The 25,902-nt window shown below is 42.5% G+C and overlaps 2 protein-coding genes across 3 annotated transcripts in view; one reads left to right on the forward strand and one right to left on the reverse strand.

The window, feature by feature from the left end:
• zdhhc2 (zinc finger DHHC-type palmitoyltransferase 2) lies at nt 1–25,625 on the forward strand. Of its 2 annotated transcripts, none has more exons than XM_064345037.1 (13): nt 1–401; nt 9,500–9,526; nt 11,631–11,725; nt 12,746–12,866; nt 13,463–13,532; nt 13,633–13,665; nt 14,424–14,544; nt 15,853–15,985; nt 19,213–19,339; nt 19,852–19,944; nt 20,579–20,700; nt 21,308–21,374; nt 22,398–25,625. In XM_064345037.1, exons 1-12 carry the CDS (start codon nt 275–277, stop codon nt 21,346–21,348), a joined length of 1,110 nt encoding a protein of 369 aa, XP_064201107.1. In that variant the 5' UTR covers nt 1–274; the 3' UTR covers nt 21,349–21,374; nt 22,398–25,625. The 2 variants fall into 2 exon arrangements, with proteins under 2 accessions (XP_064201107.1, XP_064201106.1); XM_064345036.1 differs by having other exon boundaries at nt 2–401; nt 22,368–25,625.
• cnot7 (CCR4-NOT transcription complex, subunit 7) overlaps nt 22,430–25,902 on the reverse strand; it is a 9,563-nt gene continuing 6,090 nt past the window's right edge. The window contains exon 8 of the transcript XR_010331448.1: nt 22,430–22,552. The gene's annotated coding sequence lies outside the window, so the exon portion shown is untranslated. The remainder of the gene's footprint in view (nt 22,553–25,902) is intronic.

The following is a 25,902-nucleotide window of genomic DNA, read 5'->3' on the forward strand; positions in this document are numbered from 1 at the left end:
GGTTATGTGTGCTTGGGGCAGCATCTCAAAAAACGTCATGGCAACCTGGTGAGAAGGGGTGGCGCTGCTTTTTTGCACCACAAACACATTAGCTGCCTGCGCGCGCTGTAGTCGAAGGCTGCGGACGAAGGTGGGGAGGCTCACCAGCGAACGTACTGCGCGCCGCTACTCCCGGGACGCGGTTGGCCAGCTCAAATGCAGTGAAGGGGAGAAAACAAAAAACTAAACAAAAAAACTTCTGATTAAGCTCTATTTTATGGTGTCTGAATAGAAGATGGCGCCGTCAGGCTCAGGCAGTATCAAAAGGAGCTGTCAGAGAGTTTTATACTGGATCCCAGTCCTTTTCATTACCATCATAGTGGCTTGGTCCTACTACGCCTATGTTGTTCAGCTCTGCATAGGTAAGGCTAATACCACACAGCAGTCACGTTGTTGCGTCCGCATATGGTGGAATAGCGTGGACTGGCGCGAGCAGTCTACGGTCTCCCCGCTGCGAACGTCTGAGTGCTGTTTAGTTGTGCATTCATTATTATTCGCTGTGCAAATTCAGCCTTACGCGTGTGTGCCTTAGGTGAAAGTAGTATGGCTTATTGCAGTGCTTGTTGTTTGTTCCGTGTAACATATTAACGTGCTGATGTGAAATCAGCGTCTCATTGAATACGGCAGAGCAGACTATGAAAATTGAATTTTTTCTCAATGAACTGACATGTCGTGGCTATTAATTAAATTATAGGACTATGGAAGACATGAAACAGAAATGTTGAGTCATAGCGACGATAGTCGTGTAAACAAGTTGCAAAGGTTGTAATCTTTTGTTTCAAATAGAATTGTGGCGTTTCATGACAAACCACGTTAAACGTGGAGAGAAGACATTCTTGGCAGATGTAAGATATTTTGATGTGATGTGTGTGACTTCATTCTCTTGGGTACCTGTGGTACCTGATGTTGCTTTTATTTTCAGATTAAGCCGGCTTTGTACCTGTTTATGAGAATGAAGGATAGTGTTCCTCGTAAACCAATGAAGTGATTGTATTAAATATGTATGCAGATATAATGTGTTTCCAGTGGCTTTCTCTTTCGTTTTAATGACCTAAAAACATCGTTTCTTCTATAAATACCATTGGGAAGTTAGAATATTGCTCATTTGCTGTAGATTTATTCAACATGTGTGTTTTATTTGTTTAAAAAAACAACTATTTAGATGGTTCAATGTTTTTTAATGAGAATTGATGGTTATTTTGAGAAGGGTTTTCTGTGAGCTCAAAGATTATTGGGGTTTCTCAGTTCATATAAAGTGTATAGCATACAGTAAAGTACATAACAGCATCAGTATGTACTTTTGTGTATTTATTTATTTAACGGTCATGAGAGAATACTGACAGATTTACCAAGCCCTAAGCATTGAGTCATTGAAGTCATTCACAGCATCCTCATTGAAAGGTGACCAAATTGATGGCAGCCCCAGTTATCCGCCTCATCATTTTATAGCACTCTTGAGCCTGACCTGGCTGACGCTCGGGTGTGAGGTCACACAAATTCTGGGAATGGGCTTTCGCGAATCAACCAAGGGCCGACTACTTCTTCCGACACGATCTTGCTTAAGCAGGGGCTCCGTTTAGCAATCCACGCAAGCCACCTCAGCCTCCGATCTGTAATGTCAATAACATAATGACGGATAAAAATCTGCTGGGAGCAGGACACGCAAACAGAAACTTCCCTCTCCCTTTGCCGTAGACACAAGGGGAACCTGGGGACGTGGACTGCTGGGTACGGGGTTGATATATTTCATGTGTTGAGGATGTCATTGGAGTGTTCTGTGGAATTGGCTCAGAGCATTATCGATGGCTGGTGTGCAGCGTGTGAATCCATCACTGAGTAAAGAGGGCATTTACCAGTCGACACTTCTCATTGTGAGGACGCTCTGGATGTAATTGAAATAGACAAGGCAGGCAGATAGATTTAGGCTAGGTCTTGCATAGGTGTTGCTTGGCAGCTACACTCGTCCTTCACTGCTGTTGTCTTGTGAGCAATAACGACACAAGTGAAAATCCAGCGTTCTCCAGTGGGTTTACCCACAGGACATTATGCCTTGCTATTAAAACACTGTGTTTGGGGATAGCTTGTCAATATCGATGGATCCCAACGGTCAAAGATTTTAAATGGTTATTTCAACTTTCGCTGATTCTCACTGGCAGGAAAATGAGTATTTGAATTTGAGAGCTGAGGTTTCAAAGTGTTACCTTGGGTTTGAAGGCGGGGTGGGATGGGCCCTGCAAACCTGTGAAAAAGACTTTTGGGAAATAATTTGCACAATAGGAGGTGCTTGCTGGGTGCTCTGACAGGCAGCCAATGAAATTAACATCAGAAATCCTAGACCTATCCTAACAAAGCGCTCTTCGTTCAACAGTTAGAGATCTTGTTGAGTCGCTAATTAGTAGAATCAACTGCGCCTAATTAGGGTTGAAATGAAAACCTACAGGACGCCAGATCTCCAGGAACAGGGTTGGTTACCACTGTCCTAGACAGTAATCAAAAGCTCTCACCATTTATTCTACAGATTTACTCAGACGGTAAGCTGAAGACTTGGTGTGTGAGAATGGGAATGACAGTAATATGACTGTAAATGGGTTGCCTTAATGTTCTATATCATTTTTTATAGCAATATATGTATCCAGCCCAGGGCTTGTTGACTGCAAAGGTATTGGATCCAAAGAGAATGAAGTAACTCCTCTCAATATTTAACTTGGCGAGTCTGTTTGAGTCTGAAAGAGGCCATGGACTCACAGTTCTGGTTCTTTAGCAATGGTAGCATGCTGTTAGCATTTGGGCTGCTCCTCTCTGTTGTGTCCTGTAACAGAGCTGGGCTCTGAAGGTGATAGCACAAGGGCCTTTATATTATGTTTTTAAATGGAAAATGACTTGTATGTGAGCCTGAAATATTAGACAACTATGTTGGATAAAGATGACTCTTCTGCCTCTCCTGTTGCTGGGTCTAGTGCTGGCGCTATAACATTGACTGAATGTAAATCATTAATAGTTTACTTATTGTTGAGTGCCTCTGCTTCCATTAAATGCAATGTCCATACATCATGACAGTTAATGTCCTATGATTTTTATATGTACTTATATGATATCATTCTTTAAACTGCGTATATTGAAATCATGTTAGTGCTGTGCAAGATGAATTTGTGTTTTTAACATATCTAGGTTGTTAATTCAAAACTGACTGAGTTTAATCTCATTTTTAAAATGACACCCGGCCCAGAAATAGATTTTGTAACTGCCGGTTGCTCTCTGTAGCCTCGGGCACCCCTCATAACTTCCTGTAAATGCAAACATCAAAAAATGAAAATTGTCAGCATTGCGAGGCACAGAACTTAATAAATAAATTAGACACACACGTATAGACTTAAATGCGTGTACATGTCTCATTACAGGGGCAACAGAGACGTTCTAAATGGTGTAAAGGAGGAGTAAGACAACAGGAACATGATATTTATTTTTTCTCACAACCATGTAGGCTTTGATCAGTTCTGGCTAATTGATCAAAGCCAGTGTAGCAGAGAAACATAATTAAAGCCATAGCCATGAAAGGCTTGCACTTGTTTCATTGACAGTATAACTGTATGTGTAGACCTGACTGAACTGATTGGTGCTGAAAAATGACTCAGTTACTCAAATGGTCACAATGAATGACCACAATGAATGGAAAGTCTCATTTCATAATTCATTCTTGAAAAAAAATCAGTTTTTAAAATATTTTTTGGAACATGGAGCCCACAGTATTTCTACTATGCAGTCACTGCAGTGTGATAAAGTCTGCCTCGGATGTGACCGCATGGTGGTTAATACAGTAGCTACAGACACCAGATAAAATGCAGCTATTTCTTCTTCCCCGTTTGGCGGAGCGATCTATTTTAACGGGTGACATTAGCGCTGGCATCGAAATCACAGCTGTTTGTCTTGGATCTCTACTTAAATTACATTTTTTTTTCAGTTGTGCAATTACAGTGTTCAGAACCGCCTGGTCCTCACTGTGGTGTTCATCTTGAATGGGGTGTCAGGCTCTGGAGTGATAATGGAAAAACATGGCTGCGGGGTAATGTGTCGGAGTAATGTGTCAGACGTGTCCGGGGCTATTGCCATCACAGCACTGACTGCAAGCCCCCCCTGGATTATTCCACCGTCTTTACTGGGCTGTGGTTGGACTGTTTCAGCAGACAGTCTTCTTTCTTATTTTGTCTGAAGTCGGCTGAAGTCCGTCTTTATAAGAGTGGCCGTGGTTTTCAAAGGTTAAGAATCTGAAAAATCTCTGCCCGTTCTGTCTCCCGAGCCCACACCGCACCCACGGATTCTTTTGACCCAAGGTCTTTGGCGAATTCCTTCCCACAGTCCTCGAGTCCCGTAGCCAAGGCCTCCAGAGTGAAAAAGACGCGTTTGTAGTTAATGCAGCCGTTGCCCCGGGCGACTCTGCGGCTCTGAAAATCTTTAACGTGTTTTTCTCGCGAATCATTCGCTTAACCCGAACGGTTCCGCGCGGCTCCAGGGTTCCATTTCAACCGACTGCCGTTGCCGTTGCCGAGGAGGGAATTTATATTACACTCTCGGGCAGAGATTAAAATAAATCTAAATAAAGTAAATGGCTTAATTTAAGCGACAGTGTTGAGGCGGTGCATTAACTAGCTCTTTTCCTCAGCCAGTCAACTGGCATTACATAATCATTTGGCAGGCCATTGCAGCAAGTTAATTTTATCCTGAACTTACACTGTGTACGAGGTTTTATTTAATCCCTAGTTCAATTTAGCGAACTGGTGATGTTGCTGCCGTGCCTTTGAATTATTTTCTAAAAGGCAGTCATCCCTTTCTTTCCTCCCGTGGGTGAACGAGGCTCTTCCCTGCCTCCTTGGCTTCAGCTTTACATGCTCGGCATTGGAGCGTCTCTTCCATGGCGTGGGTGTCCTAGGTGGACGGGGGCCAGCTGACAAAGGGGACGTCAACTGTGTTTTTCCCTCTCTTAACAAACAAGATGGCTGCCTGGATGACAAATGCCATGCCATCCACTTATTTTAAGGTTATTTCTTCAACCCCAGCTGAGACGTTCTTTTGCAGTCTTGCAAAAGCATGTTTATATTTGTACTGTTTTAACAGTGAGAACTGACATGTGATTTGATGCAACTGATGAATCTGCGTGCAAAATAAACAGGGACAGGTCGTAATAACAACTTTGGATACACCGATCACTGTAGGCTAAATGTGTCCTTTCTCATGAGGTTTTCCAATAATGTTGCACAACATTGTTCAAGAGAAACAACAAACAATACTTTGGTACTGTTAAAACATGCCATTCTGAGGTAACCGTACAGCATTAGCACAGTGCCTCGATTGTCTCGTTGGGACAACAGAGGAACCGGTTAAATGTAACTGGGGCAGCCTTAGGATAGCATGTGCCTTGAAGAACTACCGAGATAACAGTGAGAGTTCAGGCAGCTGTCCCCTGTGGTTCAGTGGCAGAGTTTAGCTTATTGTGTGACCGGCATCAGATGTCTTTATTGTTAAAAAATGTCAAGCAAAAATGTTGTGTTTTGTTTTGTTGACCATTCGAGCTGCAGCCGTTGTTGTTGCCTGAAGGATGACCAGGCTGGGATGCTACCCAGCTTAGTGCCAGCTTGATGCCAACACACTCCATTGGCACCAAGGCAAGCTCTGGAGTGACAACTGTTTCCCAAGCAAATCCCCTCCCACGCACCACCTTCACAGACAGCCACACACACAAGCACACAATAATACATATGCATACACAGATGCATGCACACACACACGTACACAAACACATACGCACGCATGCGCACATACACACACACACACACACACACACACACAGACACACACAGGCATGCACACATGCACGCATGCAAACACCTGCACACATACACATAAACACACAAACACACACACACACATCCATCCTCTCTTCCTCATACCCAGCTCTGACAGTGAACTTGGCTAACACCCAGTATGAACCAACAAGTGGAACGGCCCGAATCCAGACGAGAGTGAGAGGGGGCCCCTGTACCCTCCAGTGCTCAGCTCTGATTGGTTCCTGAGAATAGGGCTGCAGTGCATGTTCACATCCTGAGAGGGGAGAGAGCTCTCATTCAAATTACAAACGACACCTCCTGTCTGTCTGAATGCTCTCTCTCCTCTGTCTGACTGACAGAGGCTGACGGCGAATACCTGCTTTCATTACAGCTCATCTCTGCTCAGGCCTCGTGAGGGATCCCCTTGCGCTGTAGTTAAAGACGTTTTTTTGTGGTTCTAGTTGGAAATCTTTGTTGAGTCCTTCAGCCATTTTAAGTTCTGTTGTTCTAGAGGCATAAGACGCTCTGTAACAGGATATCACCCTGCATAATTGATGGTGGCGTTGGGCGATAGCACGGTCCCGTGGTTAGTGTCTGACACACAAAGTGTTTAGACCTAAAGCATGACTGCCGTTTCATTAAAACAAATAACAAGCCTGTGCATCCTTCTGCAGAAAACTGAATGACTGTTGAGATCTTGAGATTTAGCGCTGTCATTTATGGTGATGAAGAAAGATGATCACCGTACATTTTCAGTTATTAGGAGACACGAGGCACGAGACACTTCAGTACAGGCACGCACCTGCCGAGGCACTGAGGAGCTAAGCCTTGTCAGTCTGACGGTGCAGCAAGACCAACAATCGATGCCTTAAATAAACCCGGCTAGCAAACCGACGCAAGCAAAAAGGCGAATGTGAGAAATCGTTTAGCACTGCTGACTGGTCCATCTTTCTGTTATTTATAATCTGTTTATTATGGCTGTTTTATTAATGGTAAATGTTAAAGTGGGCATTGGAACGTTTTTATTAACACGTTTTATTGGTGCATTAGCATGATGAACTGGGACATTTTGGCAAAGGCCTGCTTCACCATGCAATTGTACTACTGATGACTGAAAGCAATGGGGTTCTAGAACACTGACTTAGAATTTTGAAAAAAAACTTTTTTTTGATGCTCTTGAAAGGGTTAAGAAACCATGCTCTGTTGCTCCTGTGTTGCTGCAGTGTTGCTGCTAGTCTTACAGCATCGGTGGTCACCAGGTTTTGTTAGGTGTCACATGTTGCCTATTGGACATATTTTGACATTTGCATTAGTTCTGCTCACTTTTAGTTTATTTAGGCCTTTGGGTTATGTTCACTAGCAGGATTTGTGATCGCCAGGTCATGACACCTTTCCTCTGTTCTTCTCTCTCAGTGGCAAAGTCAGCATATTGCATGAACAGGACATCAGCAAAGTCCAGCCATTAGCAAACCCCATCGACAGTATGATGCCTGTGATTCACGGTGATGTCTGACCGAATGATATGGCCTAAGAGGCTAGCATGATAACAGTGTGCATTTGTGGTTCCGGGGCCTGGTTTTAATGGGAAGTTGTAATGGTAGCAGTCACAGGCTCTCACGATAGTCCTCATTTATGTGCACTTAAATTCTTGCATTAGCTATAATAACAGCAATCAGAAGACCCAATTCCATCAATTTGTTGAGCGCGTTTAAGGCTAACACCAAGAGGATGCTGGACAATCTTTGAATAATGTATCGATGAGACCGATGGCTTTCCTCCATTTGATACAAGGGATCAAACACAAATTTGAATTTCGGTGCTTTATTGGAATTTGCTGCTGAATGTGACCAGTGGGTAATCGATTGGACCTGCTAAGACGTGAGATGTGGACCATTGCCCTTTAAAATATGACAGATTTTGCCTTTTGAGATTCATATGAGATTTTTAAGCCAATGTTTATTGTGGTGGAAAAGAATGTGAACTAGTGCCTCACAATGTTTGGTGCTTGATCCATGAATTAAACCAAAAAATAAAAAATAGGATTTGGGGTGCCCTATGTGTTTGTCTTATCCCCTGATGGTGTAATTACATTCATGTCAACCACTATGCTATTTGGCTGCCACAGTTGCTGAGGACTTCAAATCGCTCTGAACCAAGATTTTAGAGAATTCCATTAGGGACTAAAAGCTTTTCTTCTTAATGTGTCCGGAGTGGTGAGGCGCAGAGAGTCCCCTCAACAACGGTGGAAAGCAAGCCTGCAGCCTGCGGCTAGGCCTCAGATTTAAAGGGATATTTCACCTTGGTATAAGACAAGTAACTCTGTGGAGCTTATTCCATTGTATTTGTGTAGCGCGGATACTGGCAACATCAGGTGTCCCTGTTGACCTTTAACGGCAGCGCCGTTCCTCTCAGTTTTTTGGTCCCCAGTTCACTGCCATTAATTTTCATGACCTCGCCACAATTAATAGTTTCACAGTGTTCTTTAAGGGTTGCCAGTGTTCTTTGAAGGCTGGCAGTATTCTTTTTGGGTTGGCAGTGTTCTCTCAGGGCTGGCAGTGTTCTCTGAGGGGTTGGCAGTGTTCTCTGAGGGCTGGCAGTGTTCTTGTTGGGTTGACAGTGTTCTCTCAGGGCTGGCAGTGTTCTCTGAGTGCTGGCAGTGTTCTCTGAGTGCTGGCAGTGTTCTTTTTGGGTTAGCAGTGTTCTTGTTGGGTTGGCAGTGTGCTCTAGGGGCTGGCAGTGTTCTCTGAGGGGTTGGCAGTGTTCTTTTTGGGTTGGCAGTGTTCTCTCGAGGCTGGCAGTGTTCTTTTAGGGTTGGCAGTGTTCTCTGAGGGCTGGTAGTGTTCTCTGAGGGGTTGGCAGTGTTCTCTGAGGGCTGGCAGTGCTCTTGTTGGGTTGGCAGTGTTCTCTAGGGGCTGGCAGTGTTCTCTGAGGGCTGGGAGTGTTCTTGTTGGGTTGGCAGTGTTCTCTAGGGGCTGGCACTGTCTCCGCAGTGCAAGGAGATGTCAGGAGAGTCCAGGTTTGGCTCACTGACCCATGGAGTTGCTCGGTACCTCAGTTCAATGTGGACAGCACAGCAGCTGCTAGTCAGTGACCCCTGACTTTTTAAAGTCATTTTCTGTATGGAGCAATAAAAAAAATGGAATGCCAAATAAATGCCATGTTATAGCATCTCTTTTGTAGTTCAGAATGCAGGGTTTCAGACAATTCAGCTCAGCTGTATATCTTAGCTTTGAAGGGTGTTCTGTGTACCAATTTCCACGCACTGATTCATCACATACAGAATCCTGACTGGGAAGACAGACTGTTTGGTGAACATGTTGACAGGATTCCCAGAGAGTTAGCAGGTTTAATCAAATTCTTGCATAGATGAGGGACCGTAGAGTGTCTGCAGGAGGGAATGCATAAACATAAGGATCTGAAGATTGGAGTGTGATGAATATTTAGCATAACAATTACTTCAGGGAGACAGATATTATTTTCCTAAGCATCAATTTCGCTCATTATAACGGAGCGATATGACAGAATGTGACAAATGTAGTTTGATGTGCAGACAGAGAGAAGCCTGACTCCGTTACTCAGTAGTCACTGGAAGAAAGGAGCCCGTCAAACAGATCTAATCACATTATTTCATTCTCTTTCAGAGTCTGTGGAGAATATCGGGGAGAAAAGTAAGTGCTCCGCCATAATCTTGTACGCGCTAATTATGCGGTTCGTAGCGGTATTAATCCGAAACTATTTGTTTTGCTTTGCACTTATGCAGATTGTTTACAGCAGTGAAAAAGGCTGCGACTGGTAGGCCTGGAGTTAGAATTCTCAGATCGTCGCTCTTGCGTACGCAGCGGCTGGCGGGCTATTTTTCAGCCTCCGTTACGGTCGCTGTCCTCCGCCTGGACGAGGGGAGTCGGGCAAACTGAACCCGTCGATAAATCATCCTGTCCGCGGCGCGGCTCTCATCGGAGCTGCCCGTCGAGGCGTCGGCCGGGAAAAATTGACGAGGCTGAGAGATCGCAAACCTTCCGACGTGCGGATAAATATGACGAACGGGTCTCGGGGGGGGGGGGGGGGGGGGGGGGTCGGGGGGGGACAGGTGTCTTCATGCGATTGTCAGACGGCCATCTTGTAATTACGTTGGGGCGACTTGGTGCCGCGCAGAAAAGCCGCTCCTCTGTCTGTCATTGTAACTGAGCGGGATGGTGTGGGCGAGCGTCTCACTGGCTGTTATGAGGCCACTTTGATCCCGCGCCGTTCATTCTCCTCCGCGCACAGGCTGGTTCATTCTCCTCCGCGCACAGGCTGGTTCATTCTCCTCCGCGCACAGGCTGGCAGCCCGCAGGACTCGTTTTTTAAGAATTCAGCACGGACGCCGAAATGTCACGGGGCGGACGTCCGAGCCCTCGAGTCCGTTGTCCAAACAAACAGCGTTCGGGTGTCCTGCTGACTCCTCCCGGCCTCGTGTCTCCTGGATTTGCCATTAATTATCCTCCTGTACCTCAGTCTGGCAGTCAGTCTTCAGATGCTGGAAAAGACAAATCAGCTGTTTTTTTATTTTTTATTTTTTTGCTGAATGTCAGCTGGCAGCTAGCCAGCAGCTAGTTTTAAGAGCCCCCCCCCCAAAGTGCTCAGACAAGATGCTTCCTGTTTCAACAGCTTCTCAAGAGCTCTTCACACTGTTCACATCCTCAAGGACGTTGATGCCACGCTCAAAAGCGGACATCCCTGGCTGGGCCTTTTATCGTTGTCCGTTTCTTCCAGTTTGTCCCTCATACAAATGATCAAAACTGCGCTCCGAAAACAGAACGGACTGTGAATGAATGATAGATATAGTGCTGTTCCGTGACATCATTTCCTTTTAGTTATGAAATAGTGTCCAGCTTCCCTACAACGTGCTGTCTACCCTCCTGTAGGTTTGCACTCCAGCCCTAACAATCGAGTCAGGTGTGCCAAATCAGGGTTGAAGTGAAAACCTACAGGGTGTTAGATCTCCAGGAACGGGGTAAGGCAGACACAGTGTGGTCATTAAAGATCCCATGGAGGTTTATGAAAGAGAAGGGGTGTCAGCCTCCCCTCCCTGGCCTAATCCCAGATCACACCTGATTGGCTACACAATACCTTGCATTCCTACCTCATCTTCATTTTCTAAGTTGACCAAAGTTTTAAAAAATTGTTTAAACATCAGAAAAAAGGCGGGAAATAACGTAATTTACTCTAATGGAAAATGGTCAAAGTCAGTGATAGCTCCAGGTGTGCATACTGTAACAAAGAAAATAAATAGGCACAGGAGCAGCATAGGTAAAGAGTGTAAGTGTTGTGCCTTCAGGAAACATATTTAGGAAATGTATGACACTGCAGTACTAATGTCATCCGGCAGTTCATTCCACGACTGCAGAGCCTAGTGAAAGGAAAAAATCTGATTTGGAAAAGAAAGGGAAAAAAAGAGTTAATCTACCGGAGGAAGATGAATGGTCTCAGAGGGAGAACACCAAGTACAGAATCTGAAATAAAGAGGTACAGAGGTTTTCAACCGGCACTAGCTTGGCAAGGACAGCTCTCCAGTGAATTAAAACGAACCAGCAAAGCAAACTAGCCGTGTGTGAGAAGTGTGCATTTATCTTCATATTTTGGAATATAGGATTATATTATTTTGTTTTCTTTATTTTCTTCTTTCTTTATTAGGGCTAAATAATTCATAAACACCCCCACAATGATGTGTGTTATTGTGTTTAATCCCAATCAAATGTGTGTTTTTGACCTTTGTGTCTGTGTTTATTGCAGTTGTTTGCCTCCTGGCCTATCATATATTTTTCTTCATGTTCGCCTGGGCCTACTGGCAAACCATTTTCACGAAAGCAATGAATCCGTTGAAGGAGGTGAGTGTCTGCAGTTTGTGCATTGGAACGGGTACTCTGTCCAGAGTGGCTAAAACTCAGGGCTGTATTTTTGGTTAAATGAGTCTGGAAACCATTGTGGTTTCAACAGAAATGGAATTGGATTTTTTTTTTTAAATGGAACCGATGGAGAGCACTATGCCTGACAGTAACATTTCTGAGGCTTCATTTCATGTCAGCCATTCCAGCATGCTTACGGTTGAACATCTTGACACATTAGAATGTCTTACTTTGACAAAGTCTCTGTAAAATAGATGTACCATATGCTTGTATAAAGAATGAATTTCTCGCCCTACAGGTATAAATTTAGACAGCAGGCCATATGCACAGGAAGCAGAAGCAATATCTGTGTCGTTATGCAGTATTGCAGCATGCCAGTGTATTGGATTTCAGCTTTCAATTATGAAAAGGATGAAGTATATCAGTCTAATAGTGTACCTCTGTTATCCACGTGATTGCTCTGTTTTGGCGGAGTTTATAACAAAGGGCTGGGCTGAATGGATTACCACAACATAGTGGTCAGTTTTTTTTTTTAGTGTATCCTAGCAATAGCAAGGCCATACTTCACTCCTGTTTTAAAGCTTTAAGGCAGGTTTCCCAGACACTAGTCCTGGAGGACTGCAGCGCTGCACGCTTTCCTTTCAGGCAGAAGCAAATTTAGACCCTGGAAACGTTTATGCTAGTTTTTGGTGCGCTAAATTTAAGACTTGATTTAAGTCATTGATTGGCTGAAGAAACCACACAGCCAATCAATGACTTAAATTAAGAACTCAAATTAAGCACTTGATAATTAAGCACTGCTAGTTTTAAAAACTAGCATAAACCATGGCCCTTCAGGACTGAAGTTTGAGATCACTGCCCAAAAGTATCTCTATAATCGGCTAGAAATCTTTGGAATGATTCAAATATTTACGTGTATTTTCTTTCTGTAAAAGGTTTACTCATCGTTCTAGAGAATTGTGCTGGGAGTACAGTTTTGTTTCTCCCTTTTGGTCTCTGTAGTTCCACCTGTCATATGTGGACAAAGAAGGGCTGGAGAGAGAAGATCGAGGAGAGTCACAGCAGGAGATCTTGAAACGAATAGCCAAGGACTTACCCATCTACACCCGGACGATGTCTGGAGGTGTGTATGAGCAGGACGCTGGCTTTCACTCCGATTGCAAATAGGGATTTCTGTCCCAACAGTTAGATCAGGGAGCTCAAACTCCAGTCCTGGAGGGCCACAGTGATTGCAGTTTTTTGTGCTTCCAATCCTCTCAATCAGCAGCAAATTTAGGCCTTGCAGCAAGGTGTGTGGTCTGGAATTGTCACGGTGACTTGAATTATGTACTCAAGCTCTGGGGGAAAAAAAACACAAACCAGCTGACACAATGGCACCCCTGGACTGGAGTCTGACTCATGGTTTAGCTGCTAAACACAATCTAAATGATTTCTTTGTGTTTCCTGAATATACTGAATAAAAATAAGAGATTAGCAGTTTACAAAGAAAGAACCATATCAGGTATGATCAGGACATGTTTTTCAATGGAATAAATTAGCAATCTAAGAGAAGTCTAATCACTCACAAGGCAGACAGGCATAAACAGCTTGTGAAACACGCAGGTCAGGAGTCCTGTCCAGACTGTTATCTTTTATTGGTGTTTATTTTATTGGCAGGCACGGCGTCCTGCTCGTGTCACACGCGTAGTGAACGCTCTGTTATTGCCTCTCTCTCCTCAGCTATTCGTTTCTGTGACCGATGTCAGCTGGTGAAGCCGGATCGATGTCATCACTGTTCGGTCTGCGATAAGTACGGCCTTGCGCACTCAATTAACATAGACTTTCTCATTAACCTTACTGTGGAGTGCAGACTACTGAGGCATAATTAAACCCCCTGGTGATTTTTACAGGTGCATCTTAAAGATGGATCACCACTGTCCCTGGTATGTCGCCTTTCACTTAATTACTTTATTGTAAAAGGTGCAGATTTGCCGTGGTTTCCTAGTAACAAGAGAATTCAGACACTAGATATATCAGTATTGAGTATATCAGATGGATTGATGTACTGAACAGACACATGTTTATTTCAAAAGGCGGTGAAAAACGAATGAGAAGACTGAAGATAAATGTAGCTGTGTCTATAAAATGTGTGTGCGTGTGTGTACTGTATATACATCTCATCAAACACTTTGGTCCTTCTAAATACCATCACTGTACACTACACAAGCTTGTGGAAATCCGTTATCACAGTAATTATCCTGATGATAAATATAACAGTAGTAATTCCATATGTGTAAAGCACACATGCAGTATATCTTGCTTCCTGAATCAGAGCCTGGTGACAGACTAAAAGCAGTCTGCCAGAACACTGTACAAAAACAGCCTTCCTTTTGGTTATCGCTATATTGGTAGTAAGTGGGTGCTGGACTCTGGAATAAGGGGAGGCAATGCAATGATATGTGTATCAGGACCCGAATTTACTCCCAATAAGACAGGTCAGGTTTCATTTGAAATGATCCCAGCAGATATCAACGGCATTACGTAGGCTATCACCAGAGCAAAGTATATTAAGCAGACCTTACAATCAGAGTTTTTTTTTACTGCTAGTGAATAATGGCCTGTTTGTCATGTGGGTTGACTGTTATAATTTAGTACTCACAAAATTATATATGCTGTCTTTTTTTGTCTTTCTTTTTTCCAGGGTAAACAACTGTGTGGGCTTCTCCAACTACAAGTTTTTCATGCTTTTTCTGCTGTATTCTCTACTCTACTGCCTCTTCATTGCCGCTACAGACTTACAGTACTTCATAAAATTCTGGACCGTAAGTTTTTTAGATCTTAATGTTCCTTGTCACTTTTGATTAACGCAGTATCAGACAGAATAGGACTGCCGACTGTTTTGTAGATAGGCTTTTTCAAATTGGCTTCATCTAAATGCATTCACCTGACAGTGTATTGATCATCCCGGTCGCAGGTAATGTTGATGTACACACATCTCAGAGAATAGCTAGCGGCACACTCAGCCAATCAGCGACGTCGTATCTGATGAGTACTCGATACTGGCTGTCAGCTTGAAGAGCTCAGCTGTAATACAGCATGTGATTTTTGAAACGTGTGCTTTGCACAGCTAGCATGCTTTGGAGAAAATTTAACAGCTTAACGAGGACTTGAGGCAGCAGAAGTGTGCTTAATGAGAAAGCTATCTTGTCTCATTCCAGAAGTTTTTCTGGCTGTAGAATCAATACAGAACAGTAATAAGTAAAAATGAGTTATGACATATCCACATTTTTAGTAACAATATCAGACACATCATGTTCTCGTCCAATTACAGTTCCACTTTGAAAACTTCACAAATTGGTCTCAGAATATTTTTATGTAAAAAAAGACTGAAGAACCAAGGGAGGAGTACCGTGTGTATATATTCCCTTCCTCTGCTCTTCAGTGTTGGGATTGGTATTCTGACATTTTAGTGTCCTTGATTTGTTTCCACCCTAGCAACAAATGCCAAGATTAAAATACCCTATACCACTGTACCCTATAACACTATGAAGGGACTAGTTCCGACAGCCTGTGTGAGAGAGGATGGCTGTTGCTTCAGAAATGATAATGGAAGTGTGTGGTCACAGAAGCCACAATGTGTTAGCACCCCTAAGTTAGTGGGGGACCTTCATAGGTGTGTTTGTGTGTGAAAGTCTCCTGACTGCATTACTGTATGACTGTGTGAAGGTTTTCTTTGTGTTTGTAAGAATACGGTGTGTGACAGTTCCCTCATTGTGGGGAAAATGTCCCCACTGTCTTACCAACGCATGTGACTGTCGCCTGTGTGTGTGTGTGTGTGTGTGAGAAAGTTCCGTGTCTCTAGCTCCTGTATGTGTAAAAAAAAACCCTGTGTGTTAAAATGTCCTCAGTGCCTGTCTCTCTCCTGTGTTAGTCTGTCTCTGTGTGTGAAACTGTTTCCCTTTGCCTGTGTTTTATCTTCCGTTGTGTAAAGGATTATCTCCTCTGTGTGTAAAAATGTCCTCTGTGCCTGTCTCTCTCCTCTGTGTTAGACTGTCTCTGCGTGTGAAACTGTTCCCCTTTGCCTGCGTTTTATCTTCCGTTGTGTAAAGGATGATCTCCTGTCTCCCCAGAACGGGCTGCCTGACACCCAGGCTAAATTCCACATCATGTTCCTGTTCTTTGCGGCCTCCATGTTCTCGGTCAGCCTCTCCTCCCTGTTTGGGTACCACTGCTGGCTGGTCGGCAAGAACAGATCCACTCTGGGTGAGCGCTCTGTCTCTCTTCCGCCCCCTGCTGACTGAGCTGTGTCATTACGTCATTTACTGTGATTGCATGGAACCCTGAGAATAAAGTAAGAAATGCTAATTAAATTGAGTGTACAAGAAATAAATTAAAAGTATTAAAATGAAATGGTAGGCATTGTTTACCAGTTTAGTGTGCTTTAGTAGTTAGTGTATGAACTAACAGGAGGAACCATTGCACTGTGTGTCTTCATTTGGTTGTTGCTGTGTGTGTTATTATCTATGACGACGCTGCATTTTTGTGTCGTACTACCACCTTTTCATGTTATGGCCCTGTTCCAATAACAATAATAGTGCTTTCAAACTGAGAGATCCTTTAACGTTGGCCAAGACGCGTCCATAGACTGAAGGGCCTGTTTTGAAGTGGGCTTGTTCCGGTACGCTGGCACCAGGGTGAAACGTGAGCGAAGCTTTGGCTGTGTGAATGGCCTGCTGTCTCCCCCGGACGGGCTTTCAGAAGGCCGGGGGCAGGGTGCCACGCATGACTGCTCTCCGTCAATCGCGCGGCTCTCCGCCCGCGAGAATCCCCTCGGCATTTCGAATGCGCCCCGTCTTCTTCTTCTTCTCGGTTTTCGTCCATCGCGCCCGGTCTCGCCACTCCAGAGGAGCCGGAACGAGTGAAAACAGGAAGTGAAGATTTCTTGGCGGTCAATGGAACCGAGAAAAGATCCCTTCGGGAGGCTCAAACTGAAGCAGGACAGAAAATGGAGTTAACTTCTGTGTCAAATATTTGTGTTGTCTGAGCTGATCTCTGAAATGTCATGTGGCTTACTGGAGTGCTGTTTTGAGTAGAAGATCAGCGGTAATCAGTTGCTAAATATTTGAAACTTATTATTTCGCTCAGGACTTCTCTACTCATATTTCAGATTAATTCGTTTATATAACAGCTGGCATTGAGGTTTTTTTTATTTTTATTATATCTCCTTCCTAATTAGAGCGAAACTACGGAAGAATTATTTAAAGCTTCCAGGGGGTTATAGTCCCTATATTATACCACATTAATGTCCTCTTTGTGGAAGCCGTCACTTGTGCAAGCTCCCATTGTGCGTGCACAGTGCTGATCTTTGTCTCGTTTCGGACTGGATTATCCAGGTACAGGGTTACGATGTCATGAAAGGATCGTGCAGCGGTAAGAGGCTTAGAATTCGGATGATAAGGGGTGCCCAGCTAGGAAAGCTTGATGGGAGAGAACAGGTATACCTGAATGCACAATTAGCCGGCTGTGGAATGTTGTCCACAGGAAGAGGGGGGTTGTGAAGCACAGTAATTACACACAGTAATGTCAGTTATGTTTTTGGCTGCTGATATTGCCCGATTCCTCCTGAATTTGACCTATATGAGCCCTCATGGACCTGACTGTATTTTATTTTGGTAATCGTTTCCTTTTTCAACCCACAAGCATACATCAGAGGCTTTGCCTATTCAAATGGCTCTCAGTTTCAGAATTGCAGCAGGTGCAGGTCACAGGCTGGACCGTAAAAACAGCAGGATAAGTGGGAGCTTACAATTGAATACTCCGTAACCATATCTTCAAAGGTACAGAATAAGTGAACTCCATTACATTAGGCTTGCATAAAGAGGCAGAGGCTGTTATCCACCCGTCTGTGTGCGTGGGAACATATTTATTTAGCGCAATATGTTTCTCTACAGCATCTGTTTAGTCAAACATGAACTCATCACAATCAATCTCTCAAATATGCACGGAAAACATTCCAACTTTCCCAGCGGCCAGTAGAAATGGTTCCTTTAGGGAGATAACTTGTATCTTTTTTTACACGGTATTAAATAAAGGCATACAGTACGTACAGCTCTGGAAAAAAATGAGACCACCCCATATATTTTTTTGAAGAACTGGGGGTTACTCAACCAAATATTGATTGTTCAGCCATTCCTAAGTGCAGTCATTGTTATATTAAAATTATTTATTTATGGGTATAAATAAAATGAGTAGCTTGTGTTATTCTGTGTACAACAACACTCTATTTTTCGTATTGTGACCAGTTGACATTTTCCGCACATAAATGTGCTGATTGACATTGACATTAACATTTTTGTTAGGAAAGAAAGTCAAATGTGGTTGGTAGTTCATGAAAGAACATCACAAGTTAGATTTTACACAGGCACATGCAGTACATATATAATCTGTGAAACTGAAAATTTGTCTCAATTTTTTCCAGAGCTGTAGATAATGAAAAGGTGAAAAGATTAATGGTCACACAATGGAATTTTTGCGATGGAGTAACAAATAATAACGACCATATCCCCTTGAAAAACGCAGCACAGTTCTCCAGTGCATTGATTTTCTTTGTTGTTGTCGTAAACGTGACAGATTGTATTTGTGCTCGATTTCCAGTTAACAACCTGCGAACAGCACAAGAGTCCAAGAAACGGGAGATGGTTGTAGGATTCTCTGTCAAGACTCAAAATCTCACAAATTGGATGTTTCTGTTGACAGAAACAGAATAGAATCAATTCAGCTGATGAAAAGTTTTTTTTAACAGACGCACAGAGTGTTCTGTACATGGTGCTTCATTAACTGGGTGCCCGTAGCAAAGACCATCATTGCTGTAGACTGTGGCGCTAACTAGCATAGGCTAAGGTCAACCTCATCAGCTGAGCTAGGGTTAGCTAAGGATAGCCCTGGAGCATACAGCTGATAGTACAAGGCCGTACACAGTAATCCAGTGTGGGTCTGTGAGCTGAGTGAGATCAATGTTTTAAGATATCTCTGATTGCAGCTGAGATCAGTGTCTTATGATATCTCTGATTGCAGCTGAGTGAGATCAGTAGGCTATTTTATGATATCTCTGATCGCTACTGAGATCAGTGTTTTATGATATCTCTGATTGCAGATGAATGAGATCAGCGTTTTATGATATCTCTGATTGCAGCTGAAAGAGATCAGTGTTTTATGATATCTCTGATTGCAGCTGAAAGAGATCAATGTTTTATGATATCTCTGATCACTGAGATCAGTGTTTTATGATATCTCTGATCACAGATGAATGAGATCAGCGTTTTATGATATCTCTGATCGCAGCTGAAAGAGATCAATGTTTTATGATATCTCTGATCACTGAGATCAGTGTTTTATGATATCTCTGATCACAGATGAATGAGATCAGCGTTTTATGATATCTCTGATCGCAGCTGAAAGAGATCAATGTTTTATGATATCTTTGATCACAGAGGCCTTCCGAGCTCCCGCCTTCAGACACGGAGCGGATAAGAATGGCTTCAGCCTGGGCTTCAACAAGAACTTCAGACAGGTCTTCGGCGATGAGAAGAAGTACTGGCCACTGCCCATTTTCTCCAGGTAGAACGTCTACTCGCCCATAGTCCACAGCAGGGCCCAACACTGTTCCGGGAGATCTACCATCCTGTGGGTTTTCACTCCAGCCCTAACAAAGCACACCTCATTCAACAGCTAGAGCAGGGCTGCCCAGCCCTGTTCCTGGAGATTTACCATCCTTTAGGTTCACACTCCAGCCATAACAAAGCACACCTCATTCAACAGCTAGAGATCTCATGGAGCTGCTAATTAGTAGAATCAGGTGTGCTAAATTAGGGATGAAATAAAAACCCACAGGACAGTAGATCTCCAGAAACAGGGTTGGGAAGCCCTGGTCTACATGCATGCACACAACCAGAATGTGCTCTTTTCCATCTAGTCGAAAGGAGCACATCTCTTAGAGATGGGTAATAACACCAGCAGCCACGGAGGACCCGTCACTCCTCAAGTGCTGAAGCATTCCACTAATCTCCGCAAAGAATCTTTTAAGGAAAGTACGGCAGAACTGAGTCTCCTCTCTTCTCCCTGGAACGCAGCCAGGGTGATGGCTGCTCCTTTCCCACCTGCCTCGTGAACCAGGACCCCGAGCAGCCGCCAACCCCGGTCGGATTCAACCCGCCAAACAAGCCGTGAGTCACCTCTCGCTCGGCCCGCGTTCCCCACGGGGCCGACTGCACTGCGTCAGTCCTGGTGGTCAGTCAGGCCCTGCTGCAAGTGATTCACACTGAAGGTTGCCAGTGTTACTAACAAAATTTTTTTTTTTTTTTTTTCATTAATCTAATGCATAGATGAAGCACACACAATACGCCTGTATTCAGAATAGGGAAATCGTTATATTTTTAAAATACAACAGAAAACATATCGATCTGTCACTGTTTTATAATTTGATTGTTGTTTGATTGATTGTTAATTGTAATTGTTTCACCGATAACCTAGTTTATGCCTACTTGTGTGTAGGTAGTGTATACATGGAACATGATATTTGCCTCAGACAGACAGTCACATCCGATTAACAGACAGGATAGCATGTATCATGTTTGCCTTCTAGTGTGTGTCCATATGCAGTACATGGAACATGCTATTTATTCTTAGGCGGTCATATCTGATTAACAGACAGGATAGCATATAGCATGTCCTTGTGTGCCTGCCTGCTAGTGTGTCAGTATACATGGAACATGCTATTTAGCATGTCCTTGTGTGCCTGCCTGCTAGTGTGTCGGTATACATGGAACATGCTAACTTGTCCCTGTGTGTGCTTGGCAGTGCTGGAGAAACCACCGCCTTCCCAGCTAAGCCACTCAGAGAGTCCCAGAGTCGGCTGCTGAACAGCGGACAGTCCTGGACGGAGAGCGAAGGGGGCGAGGGCGAGGACAAGGACACGCAAGGTCAGAGGCGATAGGACGCTCCCGTTCCATTTTGACCCCACCCTCCTCCTGCTATCCCAACACCTGACCGTGTATTGTTAATGCTGGATGTGTAATGCTGTCACTCTTGGCATCAGAGTAGAAACACGAGATTGAAGAAATAATATTTGTAATGTGGACGTAAAGCACTCGAATAATTTTGGGTGCGCTATGCCCCTGAAGCAGAAGACCCACGACTCGAGCAGATGGTCATCACAGGCTGTGGCACCAGCTTTCGGCTACCAGATTGAGTCTAACAAGGACAAATACAGCCCTTTCACACCTTTCCTGGAACAACGTGGTGTGGCAGGGTGTTTCCAACCAAAGCAGTCATAACTGGATCTAAGCACTATCGTTAACATTTAATTATAAAAAATCCAACAACTTAAAATAAGAATAATATCATATTTATTTAATTAACACTCATGCTCTGAAAATGGGTTACACACTCTGAATTTCCTGTAGGGCACTCGTATTAAGAGCTTCAGCTGCTACAAACAGAATTTCACAAAATTACCACATTAAGTTACGATTTGAAATACGAATGAGTAGTGATTTTCATCATTGCATAATTTGTTTTGTCTTTTAGGAACAAGCAACCCTGCAATGACCATAGAAAATGAGACTTAAAGAAGGATTTACATACTGGAATAAAGGTTGGTAACCAACATGACTGCCATTTGTTTAAATGTGTGGTTTTTTATTTCAGAAATGGGTAACTATGTCCTGGATGACTTGTAATGTCACCATATGTCAGTTTGATAAGTTGATACTCATGGAAAAAGTATTTTCATATTGCAGAGAAAGGCAGAAACAGGCCTAGTCTCTTCTGGCACCACTGCCACCTGCTGGTTGGACACAATTAATACAGCCAAATAATCTGACAAAACAGGAAAAACGATTGTTCACTACATAATATTGTATTTGAATTTTTACTGGCTTCTATTTGAAAGCGGGCATCATTATCAGTATTGAGAAATAGTATTTGTTTTAGACATTTGAATATCAAAAAAGAACAAAGTCTCTTCCATTTCTTTATATGTTAATATAAAACAACTGGACAAGTGTTAAATTGCAGGATAGGAACCATGGGATAGCATCACAAGTAATATAACAATATTTGATTTTATATAATTGGTGAGAAAGAAGATGAATCTATTACTATACTTCATCGAATATATCAATGAAGTTAGATGAAGGATAAGAGAACTGTAGTGCTGTCATGTTTAACTGGAGTGTGTTTTTATTTGTACATGATTTATTATTCGAGACGTAGATATCTGACTTATCATGCACATGCAGTGCTGATAACACAATACAATTTGCTGTAGAGTCTGCAGATACGTTTGAGTCATGATAAACCTTATACATACACAATTGTAATAGTTCTCACTTGTATATAACACGTATGGTAATAAATAGCAATATCGATCCAATGTTCAATTAATTTAAAATGGCTTGCATGTGATATACTGCATGTGACTGCTCATAAAGTTAAAAAAACAGCATATTTTACTGTCAGTATTTTTTAATTTTTTAATTACTATTTATAGCACCCTGTAAAAAATTTTAATTGGTACTCACACAGGAAGTGCAAGATGTCCACTACTTTTTAATCTCCTATTCATATTTCTTTTTCCCTCTTACAGCGTTTGAAGGTCCCCTCTCTGTTTTCATAGGTCTGGTCTATGGAGTGTGATGGAGCCCAGGGGGGATCTTGGTCATACTGAGTGGTTGGTGTGCCTGTGTGGGTGTGCTGTCTTGGCAAAATCCCATCATCTGATTAGTGCTTTTCATCTCTCGGCTCAAAACCGAAATGGTGCATTCAATCACTCTGTGAGGAAAAAAAAAGAGCTGATGTTTCTACCTACAGCATTTATTTACAAAAAAACATGGCTTCAACTTTGAGATTCGAGAAATGTGGAATTGTACCCACGATCGTGGTGAAATACGAAGCTGTTTTGTGGCCTAGAAACGATGTGTCAAGTCAAAGTTGCAAGGACAAAGTAGCATTCCAACTATTCGTACTGTTTTTAAAGTTTGTATTTGAAAAAAAAAGAAGCACAGCAAGAAAGTAAAAAAAAAAAGAAAGAAAAGATTTTAGCGTCTGTGGCACTGTGGATTATAGGTAATAGCTTTGAGAATGTACCTTTCATGTTTTCTTACAAAGAGCTCTGAGGTTGACAGTTTGACTTTTGGAACATGGAATTACTCCTACATTTTAAATGACAAGCTTCTTATTAACGTTTCAAAGTTTTATTTACTTTTCGTGCCTTCGTCTATATAATTTGCCTGTGAGTATAGAAAAATGCATACAGATATTACAAACAGAACTTTTTTTACACTGAAGTTATCATTATGAGTCTTATTTGGACCAACAACTTAAATGGACATTTGTCAGAAAAATAAACATACTTCAGATAACTGTACAGTTGAAAAGACGTTCTGCATTGTGTGACCACTGAGATGTACACAATGCAGTTGAAGCTTTTATACGGCATGCCAAAAGATACCTAAAAAAAAAACATTTTGTATGTGTATAAGACTTGAACGAGAGGTATATCGGTAATAAACAGCACTTTCATATAGCACTTTCTCTATGCTGTGTTTATCAGTATATGCAGTACTGTGTGACTTTGATCTAGTCGGTGAGCATTTAAACATGCTGAACGCTTCGAAGGTATATTCACGGGCACATAATGCTGTGAGCTATAAGGGCTGTATTATTATTTATGGATTTGAATGAAATAAGGTGCCTGTATGAAATTGAAGGTCAGTATCTCGGAGGTAAAAACAAATAAAAATCTTTCACTGCAAATCTACTGGTCACTTCAGCTTCAGAAGCTTCTACTCTGCGGTGGCTGATTTATGTCAGATGTAGAAATAAAAGTGCAATGCCATGAAATGCACAGGAGAAACTGAAAACACCCCCCCTCTCTTTCACCCCCCCCCCCCCCCCACCAGAGTGAATGATGCATTAGCTCTCTAACACACCAGGTCAAGGGGGGGAAAGAAACATCTAAAGCAAATCAGAAAAATACTCATACAATTTATCATTGACATTCTTTCCTAGTATTTTTACACTTTTTTTTTCACCCTCCATGCAATCTGAATTGGCTAATTGTATGTCCTTTTTACCCCCTTTGGTTCCATCTCTTTTCTCCCCCAAATTGAAATTGCCAACTGTGCCTCTCAAACTGCTGCTGCTGTGCCAACCTTTCCCAGAATAAGGAACACCAGCTGAGGCTGGCCCCTCCTCCAGCTAACGCAGTAGTGAATGAGTGAGTAGTCCTGGCTCACCTACTATCTGTGTGTGCTATGCGGACAGAGCAGGGTTAAGACCCATATCCCACCCCCACCCCCTATTTTTATTTTGGACATATAGCCTCAAAATGGCTACCTGCATAGTTTCAGAAATTCAGCCCCAGCTCCTGTCCTGCTGACACACAGGTGTATTTTATTTATTTATTTATTTATTTTTTTTACTAACGCCCAAAGCTCTGTCATGTGATGACTGTTTCCAGACCTGTGGCGCATTGTGACTCACTGTTCATCACAGAAAGCGCTGTTTGCTTTCCGTACATGATCTCATTTCCTTTCGGGGAAGAATGTTCTTGTGTGATTCAGTTTTATGAAGTCATCTTTATTTTACTGCCTGGAAGTGTTAAATGCAATCACTTGTACTTGGGGGGGGGGGGGGGGGGGGGAGAAACAATACCCATTGAGCAGTCATACAGGGAATAGTGCCTGTAAGACCAATCCATCATTCCTACAACCGTGTAAGAACGATATATACCTCCAATTTACTAAGTAAATGGGTAATCTAGCTGTGCGCGTGCTGGAGGATTTCTCTCTATACCTCTCATGGAGCAATTTCACGGACAGCAGTTTAGTGAGTGGGTAGGAGGACTTAAAAAAACTGCCTTTGATTTGCTGCTATATTTTATTGGTTGGGGTGTCCCAAGATTTACGATCAAGATGGGTGGGAGTGGCCTCTCTCATATAGTTTACGAGCAAATGTACTGTCGTTGTTACAATGACAGCCTGTCGTTGAAGAGCGTGATACAAAAGTTCAGACTGGATATAATTTAATATATATGCAGAAGTACTGGGACAGTCACGGCAAATTTATTGTTTTTCCTCTGTACTAATCACATTTGTATTTCAAATGAAACGATGACTACGAGGAAAAATTCAGAATGTCTACGATATTACAACAATGTCGTTCGATGAGTTAGGTTCCCCTATTTCAAGTCAGCATTAGTATTGGGACAAAGTACGTTTTGACAAATTTTATGATTTGCAAGGTCAATATTTTGTTACTGTCCCAATTCTTTTGAATTTAATTGTATACTGTAATGACAGAATCTTTTTTTATTATTCTAAGCACACCAGAAAGTCAAATTGGCTCTAAGCAGAAACTATATATGATATGCTCATGCAACACTTGTCATACATTTACAATTGAGGTTTTAAGGTGTCACGGTAACAACAGTATGAATAGGCTGAGGGATTGCCAGAAAAAAAACATTATAACATTACTGATTTCAGTGTTGTTCCACTGTTATATAAAAATAAAAATAAAAATGAACATGGGGTTTTAAAAATCCAAAATATTTGTTATTTGAAAGTTTACTAATGTACAGCATAAATGTTACTGGTGAAAACCATTGGTGTTTTGTTGACTGGGAATGCTGCATTTTTCTCTAAGAAATGTATGTCTTACAGTGTATGCTTTTAATTGATGCAACCCATGTATTATGTAAACAGTATAGCATAATATATTTTTATATTAATTTGCTGGCGATATGGAATATGCTTATCTCTTTGAATACGATGTGAAGACTGTGTACAATGTGAATGCCTCGTCAAGATGAGAAATAAAGTTTTGCGTTCAAAACTTTAAATTTTGCCAGGCTCGTTTTATAAAACTCCCAGTCTGCAAAAAAAAATAAACAAATGATTCTTCAGCTGTTCTTCCCTAACGCGAAAGGGTGGTGACACCACGTACGCTGCCTATAGCTGAACTTTACGATTTGCATTTTTCTTCCACATCTGACTCGTTGTGCAATACTGCTGGCTTAGCCAAGAGCAACTGTACCAGCAGCTACAACAGCACTTGACTGCTAGAGAGCGCTTAGGGTGACCCAACCAGGACCCCAATGGATGCAGCAGATAGTTATG

This window comes from Anguilla rostrata, chromosome 7, assembly GCF_018555375.3.
Source record: "Anguilla rostrata isolate EN2019 chromosome 7, ASM1855537v3, whole genome shotgun sequence".
NCBI classification, from domain to species: domain Eukaryota; kingdom Metazoa; phylum Chordata; class Actinopteri; order Anguilliformes; family Anguillidae; genus Anguilla; species Anguilla rostrata.

Coding starts and splice junctions, on each gene's coding strand:
- zdhhc2 (XM_064345037.1), top strand. CDS start 275: ATGGCGCCGTCAGGCTCAGGCAGTATCAAAAGGAGCTGTCAGAGAGTT. Junction 13,533..13,632: donor CACTGTTCGGTCTGCGATAA/GTACGGCCTTGC, acceptor TGATTTTTACAG/GTGCATCTTAAAGATGGATC. Junction 15,986..19,212: donor CAAGAACAGATCCACTCTGG/GTGAGCGCTCTG, acceptor CTTTGATCACAG/AGGCCTTCCGAGCTCCCGCC.